Source organism: Pongo pygmaeus, chromosome 10 (assembly GCF_028885625.2).
Source record: "Pongo pygmaeus isolate AG05252 chromosome 10, NHGRI_mPonPyg2-v2.0_pri, whole genome shotgun sequence".
NCBI lineage: Eukaryota > Metazoa > Chordata > Mammalia > Primates > Hominidae > Pongo > Pongo pygmaeus.
The window spans coordinates 40,991,486-41,004,199 of NC_072383.2; the positions used below are offsets into that span (position 1 = coordinate 40,991,486).

At 33.8% G+C, this 12,714-nt stretch overlaps 1 protein-coding gene across 6 annotated transcripts in view; it reads right to left on the reverse strand.

Moving 5' to 3' along the window:
- The window catches only part of ADAMTS20 (ADAM metallopeptidase with thrombospondin type 1 motif 20), a 210,862-nt gene that overhangs the window by 153,172 nt on the left and 44,976 nt on the right, over nucleotides 1-12,714 (reverse strand). For all 6 annotated transcript variants that reach the window (XM_063672647.1, XM_063672643.1, XM_063672644.1 and 3 more), the window contains one exon: nucleotides 1,865-2,124. In XM_063672647.1, coding sequence (XP_063528717.1) covers nucleotides 1,865-2,124 — 260 coding nt within the window. The remainder of the gene's footprint in view (nucleotides 1-1,864; nucleotides 2,125-12,714) is intronic.

Consider the following 12,714-nt stretch of genomic DNA (forward strand, 5'->3'; position numbering starts at 1 on the left):
TTTCTGTTTTTATTTATCACAATGCACTGAATTCTGAAAAAACAATGTTACTTTTATTAATACTTTAACCATGTCTCCATTCATTCTTTCAGTAACTATTTATTGAGTATCCACGCTGTATCATATACTGTGTTTAGGCAACGTAGACTATGGTATAACAATAAGAATTTCAGGTAAAATGTCATATTTTAGAAAAATGACTGTATCTTATGATCTTCATGTCACAATGAACTGGGATCTAGCTAAGGGAAATTTACAATGTCCTATAGATATGCCCTTGCTAAGTTTTTTCAACTAAGTGGGCCTGAATTCCCTATATGTGAATAGAAGTACTTCCAGCAATGAGATATGTTCCAAATACCCTGAATCTATAAATAGGTGGCTATGTAATTCTTTTTTTTTTTTTCTTCTTTTATTATTATTATTATTATTATCATTATTATACTTTAGGTTTTATGGTACATGTGCGCAATGTGCAGGTAAGTTACATATGTATACATGTGCCATGCTGGTGCGCTGCACCCACCAACTTGTCATCTAGCATTAGGTATATCTCCCAATGCTATCCCTCCCCCCTCCCCCCACCCCACAACAGTCCCCGAAGTGTGATGTTCCCCTTCCTGTGTCCATGCGTTCTCATTGTTCAATTCCCACCTATGAGTGAGAATATGCGGTGTTTGGTTTTTTGTTCTTGCGATAGTTTACTGAGAATGATGATTTCCAGTTTCATAAAAAATGATGAGTTCACGTCCTTTGTAGGGACATGGATGAAACTGGAAATTCTTTTTTTTTTTTTGAGTCATAGTTTCACTCTTGTTGCCAAGGCTGGAGTGCAATGGCACGATCTCAGCTCACTGCAACCTCTGCCTCCCGGGTTCAAGCGATTCTCCTGCCACAGCCTCCCGAGTAGCTAGGATTATAGGCACTCACCACCACGCTTGGCTAATTTTTTGTATTTTTAGTAGAGATGAGGTTTCACTATGTTGGCTAGGCTGGTCTCGAACTTCTGACCTCAGGTGATCCTCCCACCTCAGCCTCCCAAAGTGCTGGGGTTACAAGTGTGAGCCACCACACCTGGCCAATAATTCATCAACTAAACTAGCATGAAAAGGGCTACCCTTAGTGATTACTCTAAAATAACAGGCCTAATTCAGGAATGTCCCAGGGTGGTGGAGAGGGATATGCACGCACACACACACACACACACACACACACACACACATAAGGATGAAGGGTGATGCCACTAACACAGGATTGACACCCTTCACTAGCTCTAGAATTCAGTTCTATGGGTACTAGCACTACCACTGCTTGACAAAGATAATAACATCAGATCAAGGACCCTTAGAATTATTGTGACCTTATATTCCAAATTTGTTAGGACTGTTCTATTAGTAATAGCCTATCCCTTTATCGCCATAAATACATGTATAACTTAAAATATTATGCATCCAAATTTCTGATTTGGAGAATATAGCCATAATAAAAATAGTATCTTCTCCCCTCTGTGCAGAAATAGGGTAAGGTTTTAAAATTCAGATTCAAAGAGCAAAAAGATCAATGCAACTAGGATAGTCCTGTCACTAGAGGGCAGAAGCCATTCATGTGATGAAGTAAAGAATAATTCAAGCATTTTCTATAAGCGGTTTTGGGGATTTTTAAATGTTTTAGAAAGGTGTCCAAGTAACAGAATAGGATACTTGCTATACCTCTAAACTAAACTTCAATGAAATCTTATTTTTGGCTTAAACCTAGATACAAAATTACATCTAAAGAGTTTGGAAAAAAAATTTAATTAGACATGAAAAAATTTCATGAAGCTAAACATTTTAGGAAATATAAAAGTCATATTAAGTTTACTTACAATTGACATTAGAGTCAGTATATAGTTTTGCAAATTCGATCCATGAGCAGAAACCACTTTAGCATCAGCTGTAACCATAATTTCAATGTATCTTGGATATGATACAAGACGTTTTTTCCTGGAATGTAATTGACTTCTTTCATCTTTCAATGGTACATTTTTTGATGTGTGTCCTAAAACTCTTTCTTTCATTACATTAACATCTTCATTCATGTTGCTGTAGGTTTGAAAGGGTAAACTGGTTTTCTTTATTTGACTTTCTAGGGAGAAAAAAAGAATATAATGCAGAGCCATTAAATTGAATGTGACCAAAAATATCGCAAAAAATAGAGCAGCCAAAAATATTTAATACTTACATATCTGTTCCTAACGTGAAAATAAAAGGACAAAGAGAAATTATTATTTAAAATAGTATTGTACAGCATTATCATAAAGATTGCTTTTTTATAGTAATAAAAAGTTTGCAAAAGTTCACATTTTCTTAGATTTTACCAACAAGAAATTTTATCTAAGTCATATTTGAAAAGGAAGGTATGACTATTCAAAAGCATTTATTAACTACCAAGTAGAAAATAAAAATATCCAGGACTTCTTATGTTTTTCTCAGTATGTAAATTAGGTTTTCAAGTCAACAATGACATTTAATCTCATTACAGAGTAGTAACATTTTGTAGGGTGAAACTTCATAAAATATAGAACAAAACAAACTTTCTTTATACTACATGCGAAAAGCACCAAGAACAACAGAAAATTAAGCAAAATAACAATATGTGGGTGAATCTATTGAATCCAGAAAGGCAAATGTTCCTATAAATTTTTTAATACTTGATTATACAAAATACCTGATTTATTATGTTTGCTTATATATAAATACTGCATGAAAAATAATTAAACATTAAAGATTATTACAGTGAAGTAATATGCATTTAAGTCCTACGCACTTACAGAAACTTACACATTTATGCCTATGCATTTAAATCTTAATTAATTGCCCTAATGGAAAAAAAATTCATAGGCTGCACAGGTGCTTGTCCTATTTCTCTCCCCTTCATTTTGTTCCTCTCCTTTCCTCTTTACTTCTTGCTCTTTTTCTGGGCTATTTTTTCTGCCAATTGTTTGATGGTGGTATTTTCAATAGAAAAGCAGACCAAAGGAGTCAAGTGAGAAGAAATAAAGGTCCTGGATAGTTTATAAACCAAATAATCAATACCAAAATAATCAATAACAAAGACATGGCTGCATTATAAGAATTAGATATAAATATAAAAACATATTTCATTGTTATTAAAATAATTCATTTTAAGTACGAATGTAATCCTATGGCTATAAGAAAGAAATGGAACGCTTTAGACATTAAGTTTCCGCAGATGATTTTTTTTAATTAATATAAAAAATTTTATTTGTCTTATTCTTTTTTTTCTATTTAACTTTTATTTTAGGTTCAGGCATACATGTGCAGGTTTGCTCTGCAGGTAAACTCATGTCATGGGAGTTTGGTGCACAGATTATTTCGTTACCCAGGTACTAAGCATGTTATCCCATATTTGTTTTTTTCTGATCCTCTCCCTCCTCCTACCATACACCCTCAAGTAGGCCCAGGTGTCTTTTACTTGTTGTGTCTGTGTATTCTTGTTATTTAGCTCCCACATACAAGTGAGAACATGCAGTATTTGGTTTTCTGTTCCTGCATTAGTTTGCTAAGGATAATGGTCTCTAGCTCCATCCATGTTGTTGAAAAGAACATGATCTTATTCTTTTTATGACTACATAATATTCCATAGTATATATGTACCACCATTTTCTTTATCTAGTCTACCACTGATGGGCATTTAGGCTGATTCCATGTCTTTGTTACTTTAAATAGTGCTGCAGTGAACATATGCATGCATGTGTCTTTATAAACAATTTATATTCCTTTGGGTATATGCCCAATAACGGGGTTGCTGGGATGAATGGTAATTCTGTTTTTAGTTCTTTGAGGGATTGCCACACTGCTTTCCACAATGGCTGAGCTAATTTACACTCCCACCAGCAGTGTGTAAACATTCCCCTTTCTCCACAACCTCATCAGCATCTATTATTTTTTTATTTTTTAGTAATAGCCATTCTGACTGATGTGAGATGGTATCTCATCATGGTTCTGATGTGCATTTCTCTAATGATTAGTGATGTTGGGCATTTCTTCATATGCTTGTTGGCTACCTGTATGTCTTCTTTTGAAAAGTGTCTATGAACTTCTTTTTCTAATTCCTAAAAACATCTAGCTTTTAATATTGCTATGTTCCTAGGTTTTAAAATTTATCTCAGTGGGAAATTCTGGAAATTTGACAAATTGTGCAATCCTAAAACTTTTTCCTGCCATTTTCTCCTGAAGTGACTTGGCCACTAAAATATCCATGACCAATTACTGGACCATAGAGGAGATCCCAGATATACCTGATATATAGAAATCTCAATCAAGGAAAAGATAAATATTTATGCTTTGATTTATTTGTTAATTTAAAGGAAATATTGTGTGTCTAATCCATATCAGGAAACATTTAGGTATTGAGGAGCAAATAGCACCCATAAAGCTTTCACTCTACTTTAAAGAGGCAAAAAATAAATTAACAACATAGTAAAGATAAAATTTCAGGCATCTTTAGGTGCTTCAATACCAATTCAACCAAGAGACAAAAAAAAATATGATTCTACCTATCAGAATGACTAAAATTACAAAGAGCAATAATACCTAGTGGTACAATCACTTTGAAAACCAATCTGGCAAATTTTAAATTAGACATGCATCTACCCTATGACATTGCAGTTCCACCCCTAGGTATTTATCTAAGAGAAGGAAAACATACATTCACAAGAAAACTGGTATAAGTTCACAGCAAAACAAATACATAGACTGATGAACTGCAATAGAGACCCCAGATATAAACCCTTGTGTATATGATCAAATGATTTTTGACAAGAGTGCCAAGACCACTCAATATAGAAAGACTAACTCAAAATGAGTTACAAATCTAAAAGACCCAAAATATTAAACCTCCTAGAAGAAAACATAGAGAAAGTGTTTCATAACATTGGATTTGGCAGTGATTTATTGGATATGGCATCAAAAGCACAGGCAACAGAAGCAAAAATAGACAAATGGGACTACGTCAAACTTAAAAAATTATTGTTCAAAGGACACAATCAACAGAGCAAAAAAGCAGCCTATGGATTAGGAGAAAATATTTACAAACTATATATCTGATAAGGAATTAACATCTAGAATATAAAAAAAATTCCTACAACTCAACAACAGGAAAACAACCTGATTAAAAATGAGTAAAGACTTGCATAAACACTTTCCCAATTACATTATACAAATTATCAACACACATATGAAAAGATGCTCAGCACAATTAATCATTAAAGAAATGCAAATCAAAACCACAATATCACTTCACACTCATAAGAATGGCTACTATTAAACACACACACACAAACAGAGAGAAAGAGAGAATAACAAATGTTGACAAGTATGTGGAGAAATTGGAAACCTTATGCACTGTTGGTAGGGTTGTAAAATGGTATAACCACTACAGAAAACAATATGGACGTTCCTTAAGAAATAAAAATAAAACTACCATATGATCCAGCAATCCTACTGGGGTAAATATCCAAAAACAATGAAAGCAGGGTCTTGAAGAGCTATTTGTACACCCATGTTCATTGCAGTATTATTTACAATAGCTAAGAAGTAGAAGCAACACAAATGTCCATTAACAAAGGAATAAATAAGCAAAATGTAATATACACATACAATGAAATATTATTCAGTATAAAAAAGGAAGGAAGGCATGTGTGGTGGCATGCACCTGTAGTTCCAGCCACTCTGGAAGCTGAGGTGGGAGGATCACTTGAGCCTCCAAGTTTGAAGCTACAGTGAGCTATGATATACCACTGCACTCCAGCTTGGGTAAGAATGAGATTCCACCTCTAAAACAAACAAACAAAAACAACAACAACAACCAAAAAAAGGAAGGACATGCTGTGACATATGACAACATGAATGAAACTTGAAGTCATTATGCTAAGTCAAATAAGCCAGTTTTTTAAAAATCTTGTATGATATTACCTAAATGAGATACTTAAAATAGTAAAATTCATTGAAACAAAAAGTATACTGGTGGTTACCAGGGGATAGAGAAAGGGAAAATGGGGAGTTGTGAATGGATATAGTCTCAGTTTGCAAGATGAAAAAGACCTGGAGACCTGTTGCATAACAATGTGAATATACTTAACACTACTGAAGTGTACACGTAAAAAGGGTTAAGATGGCAAATCTCATGTTACCTTTTTTTTTTTTTTCTTTTTGAGGCAGAGTCTCGCCTCAGGCTGGATGGAGTGCAGTGGCGCAATCTCGGCTCACTGCAACCTCTGCTTCTCGGGTTCAAGCAATTCTCCTGCCTCAGCCTCCTGAGTAGCTGGGATAACAGGCGTGTGCCACCATGCCCAGCTAATTTTTGTATTTTTAGTAGAGACAGGGTTTCACCATGTTGGTCAGGCTGGTCTCGATATCATGACCTCGTGATCTGCCCGCCTTGGCCTCCCAAAGTGCTGGGATTACAGGTGTGAGCCACCGCACCCGGCCACCTTTTTTTTTTTTTTTTTTTTTACCACAATTAAAAAATGTTTCAAAGAATGTTTATAGCACTTTTATTCATAATAGTCAAACCTAAAAACAACCCAAATATCTGTCCACAGGAGAAAACTAGAAAGGACAAGAACTAAGCTTCACAAAGGGTAGAACAGTGGTTGTCAGGAGCTGGGGAGTGAGGGAAATGAGGAGAGGCTGGTCAGACATACAAACTTCTAGTTATAGGATGAATAACGTCTGGAAATTGAATGTACAGCATAGTGACTATAATTAATAATACTGTCTTATTTAATGGAAATTTGCTAAGAGAATAGCTTTTATGTGTTTTCACCACACACATACACATTGGTAACTCTGTGAGGTGATGATGTGTTAATTAATTTGATTGTGGTAATCATTTTGCATGTATACATATATCAATCATCATGATGTATACCTTGAATATATACATTTTTTATCAATCAATTATGCATCAATAAAGCTGGGGTGGGGGAAGCGATAATGAACAAAGCTTCAGCAAGAGATGCTTTCCTTGTCCATATGTGGCATCCTATTCTGGGAAAGGCTGACTATGCTAGCTGATGTAGCAGCACTGGATGTGATTTGCAATGTGGGACTACAAGCAGCCCTCATCTAAGAAGAGAAAAGCCTTCTCCACACTCCTCAAAAGAAAGCATCCCTCTTGTCAAATAATTTACCACTTGTCTCTAGCAGAAGAAGAAATCCCATCTTATCTTCTACTGCCTGTTAATATCTCACTGCCTGAAGAATCTCCCAAAGTCTGTCTAGCCTAAGTGCTAAGAAATTATATATCTCAATGGCTAACAATAATAAGTAAAAAATAACACAATTCAATTAAGAAAGCACTATGTTTTGAAGAAATCAGGCTGACAGAGACTAAACTAGAAAAGATGGTTTCTGTGCAAACTAAAATAATGAAAGATTGCCACATTATTCATAATCCTAAATGTCCATCAATGACAGAATGGATAAAGAAAACATGGTATATATACACCATGGAATTCTATGCAGCCATAAAAAAGAATGAGGTATCTTTTGGGGGACATGGATGAAGCTGGAGGCCATTATCCTTAACAATCTAATGCAGGAACAGAAAACCAAATACTGCATGTTCTCACTTACAAGTGGAAGCTAAATGATGAGAACTCAAGTTCACAAAGAATGGAACAACAGACACTAGGGCCTACTTGAGAGTGGAGGGTGGGAGGAGGGAGAGGAGCAGAAAAAAAATAACTATTGGGCACCGGGCTTAGTACCTGGGTGATGAAATAATCTGTTCGACAAACCCCTGTGACACAGGTTTACCTACATAACAAACTGGCACATGTACCCCAAACCTAAAATAAAAGCTAAAAAAAAAAACAAAATAAAATGATGAAAGAAACAGTTTCTGTCTGGAATGAGAACACTGAAGGAGATGATAATTAGATCACAGAAAAAAAGTCTGCAATAAAAAAGCATAAATTTTTAAAGACTATTATCATTGAAACATTCAATAACACCACATAAGATAGGTGCTATTGTTAATCTCATTTTACAGATGAGGAATCTACAACATATAGAGCTTAAGAAACTCACATACACAGTTCCTAAGTAATGGAGGTAGAAATAAAAACAAATAAAAGGAACAAAACTAAACAGATCATTTATCATGATCAAACTGAATGGGGTGAATTTGTCCATCAAAAAACAAAAACTTTATACAACTGAGTTAATAAACAAAATCTAGCCATATGTTAACTAATCAGTAGCACGGCTGGGATTCAAATCCTGGGGACCTTGTTCAGAGTCTTTTTTAATTAAAATTTTTTTATTATTAAAAAATATTTTGTAAGTACATAGTAGGTATATATATTTATGGGGTACATGAGATATTTTGATAGAGGCATATAGCACATAATAACAGCATCAGGGTAAATGGGGTATAAATCATCTGAAGCATTTCTCCTTTCCTTGTGTTGCAAATAATCCAATTATATTCTTTTAGTTATTTTGAAATGTACAATAAATTATTGCTGACTGTAGTCACCTTGTTGTACTAGAATTTATTCATTCTAGCTAACTAGGTATTAAGCCCAGCATGCATTAGCTACTTTTCCTGATGCTCTCCCTCCCCCAACCCTGACAGGCCCCAGTGTGTGTTGTTCCCCTCCCTGTGTCCATGTGTTCTCATTGTTCAACTACCACTTGTAAATAGTGAGAACATAAGGTGTTTGGTTTTCTCTTCCTGAGTTAGTTTGCTGAGGATGATGGCTTCCAACTCTACCCATGTTCCTGCAAAGGACATGATCTTGTTCCTTTTTATGGCTGCATAGTAGTCCATGTTGTATATGTACCACATTTTCTCTTTCCAGTCTATCATTGATTGGCATTTGTTGATTCCATGTCTTTGCTATTGGGAATAGTGCTGCAATGAACATATGTGTGCATTTATTTTTATAATAGAATGATACAAGGACTCTGCTTGACAATGACGTTTAAAGACAAAAGGAAAGAGAATCAAAATTTAACAACAAATACAATGTTATCAATACAGATCTCAGGGGTTTAATTTCATCAGCAATGGAATCAACCATAAGAGAACATTCTACACAACTCTTTGGCAAAGTAATTGAACAATTTTGAAGAACTGTATAATTTATTACTTGAACACACAACAGTGTTAATAAATCTTGTCACTATAAGGAAAGTGAGAAAATTAAATCCAACAGAGTTTTTAAAATATAGTTAAAAACTAAAATAAAAATATATGCCATATATGGGTATAATAACATCACATAAGAAGAAGAAAGCAAGGAGATGACAAACATGGAATTAAGAATGCTGGTTGCTTCAGGTAAAAGGAGGCAAGTGAACAAAATGGGTGAGGGCAGTGAAATTATGTGGTTGCATTTGAGTTGTTATCCAGGTCCTATATATTGTATTGGGTCATATATTCATAAATATGTATTATATTATTAATAACTTCTTAGTAAATAGTAATATACCAAACTGACTGCTATTAAAGCAATATGCTGGCTCTCATCACTATCATATAAAATTGTTTTGGTAATACTAGCTAAAGCAATAAGAAAATAAAATGAAATAAACAGTATGAATATTAAGAAGAAAATTTTTTCATTGTTCTGATTTTATTTTGTAGATGAAAGGCTTGCATAACTGAAAAATCCAGGAGACTAAATAAGAAACCAATTAAGACAATAATCCTCAATAGAGGAATGGTTGAATAATGGAATGTTATGCAGTTGTTAAATGAATGAATTAGGTCTGTAAGTTTTGATATGGAAAGATGTCCAGAATGCATTTTTAAGTAAAAATATAAATGCCGTGTGTAGTTCAATCCCAGTTTTGTAAAAACAAACTGTTTTCCAAATATACAAGTACTCATAAAATTTATATAATAAGCCTAAAAGGTATACACCACAAACATTTAACAATAAGTGAGACAGAAGAGGGAGACAGTAAAACTATTACATGTTTTCTTTAACACCTCAGTGCTCTTTAAATTATTGCAATGAGCTTATTTTATTACTGTAATTTTAAATTTAAATTGTTATTTTTAAAAACAGCATATATTACTATTTTCTTGGCTAAATATCTAATCTCATTACTTTTTTTTTGTATTTATACCTAAGTGGTGTTACAAATGTTGATACAATTCCTTACCTTTCCAAATACCCTATACAGATGGCCACTATTCAAAGCACATTGGCCAATTCAATTACATCATTTCTATGTAATGCATCCCTTTCTATTTAGGTCCTATTGAGTCAAATGTTAAAATAATGTGTTGTCTTTTATTAATAACAAGTGTATTATGACCCAAAACTAATTTAGACCAAACCAAAATACAAAATCACACACACCAGGCAACAATGATAATCTGCCCACTAGAGCGTAAAACACTTGAAAATTACAATCACTGAATATCTCTTATAACAGCATGGTGTATTCTAGAATGCAAGGAGGATGTTAAAATAATATTAAGAATATAAAAAACTAGAAAATTATTGTTAAATAATAATGTAATTAGAATCCCGTAATTCTACTTGGATGTCCTACCGGCACCTCATATTTAAACATACAAAGCTGAATTCATCATTTTCTTCTCTCATACAGTTTCCCCTTCTATTAATGTGAGAAATAGCCTCCCAATACCTATAACTCATATTCAAAACTGAACATTACCATTGGGTTCCTCCTATCCCTCCTTCACCCTTTTTATCTAGTCACCAAGTTTGGCCATTTCTCCTTCAAAATGCTGCTTGTATTGCTTCTCCTGCAGGGTCCTTGCCTCCAAACTCATTCAGGTCCTTCTCACCTCAGAACATTATTAGAATAATGAATACAAAATTAGACACAGAGTCTCCCAAATGTTCCTGCCATCTTCAATTTCTTGTCCCTCCCATTCATCCTTCATTTATGTCCAAAAAGATTCATTTTTAGAAACTTTCCTTTTATCTCATCCTTATTTAGGACGAGATATAATGGATCTTCATTGCCCATAAGATAAAGTCTAAGCATTTCCCTACTAGCCCACCCCTAAACACAGTCACCACCACCAAGCTATAAATTCCCTAAAGACTGAGAACACTGTTAGGCAATATGTTCTGCCTTTTGTAAGTGCTCAGTAAATGTTCGTGGAAAGAAAGAAAAAGGATTAGGATGAAGAAAGGAAGGATAATGGAGGAGGGAGATAGAAAGAAGAAAGGTAGTGAGAGAGGGAAATGAAAGAAAAGAATATATTGAAGAGCAAGACAAAAGAGTTTATCAGGCCAGATCTTCAGGGTAGGAACAATAATTGTGACGTACAATAGGAACAATTCAAACACACATATGTGCTCTTTGATTTGCCTAATATTAAGTACAACATTCATTCTGATGTCTGTACACAGGCTAGAATTGATATAATGCTCTATATTTGACCAGATAAGGAAACACATTTTACACTTCTTCACTAGCATGCAACCATCCATTTTTTAAATGAGGACAGAAAAGTGAAATGATACTTATTCTAGACTCAACATCTCAAACAACTTGCTGAATGTGCAACAGATCAAATAGCTGGGTGACCCTTGAGATAAAGTGTGACCATATCAGATGTATTGTGAAATCTCACATTTTCTTATGATTTAAATTGTTTTCTGGATCTATTATATGCCCTATGTTGCCACGCTATTGAGTTTTCTTATTAATACTACTATCAAAAACAATAAAGATATAATACTGAGTGCTTATTACATATCAGGTACTAGTACACTTCACATATGTTATCTCATTTGGCATTAACAAAAACCCTATGAGGTAAGTACTATTATCCTCATTTTATGTATGAGGATAATTTTTATATGAGGATAATTATAATCATAATTTTATATATGAAGATAATATTTTATTATATATGAGGAAAGTGAGGAACAAGAAGGTTAAACTGCCTATTGTAATATAACTAATAAAATAAAATACCCTTATTTTATATATGAGGATAATAATTTTACATTTATATATGAGGATATTATTATTATTATATCTGAGAAAAGTGAGGAACAGGAAGGTTAAACTGCCTATTGTAATATAAATAATAAAATATAAACCTGAAATATATTTATTTTAAAAATTAGTAGTATTTTGTAACATAAAAGTGTATGAAAATCTACAGTCCTCTGTGATTTCTCAATATTATTAGAAATTTCAACCAGTACTTTAGAATTATGGCTTGCAGCTTACCAAAGATTTTATAGTACTTTTTTCAAAGAGTTTCACGAGTTAATAATTGGGGCCTCAACTACTAATAATAAATTTGCAGAAGATTATGAACTTGCCAGTGGCCAGCTGAAACTTGAAACAAATCATTACACCATCAGTCTTCCTTGCATCCCCTGAATCACTTACTATTATTGTGTACATTTTAAAACATAGAGACATGTGACACAGATTAGGTGAAATTCCAACAGCCACCAACTGAATAAATGGCATAGCAAAGATATAAATTCAGATTTCTCAGTATCAATTATTACAGCTGAACTCCACATCACATGACTCTTCTAAAGGTTGAATGTGGTAATATATGAAGACTGTTGAGAATGTAGTAACCAGGGTCATGTTGGTAAATGTTGATTCCTGGAAGACTAAAAGACTAGCTACTCATGTTCACAAAAATATGCATTACAGAGGTCCTCCTTGCATTGTAGAAGCA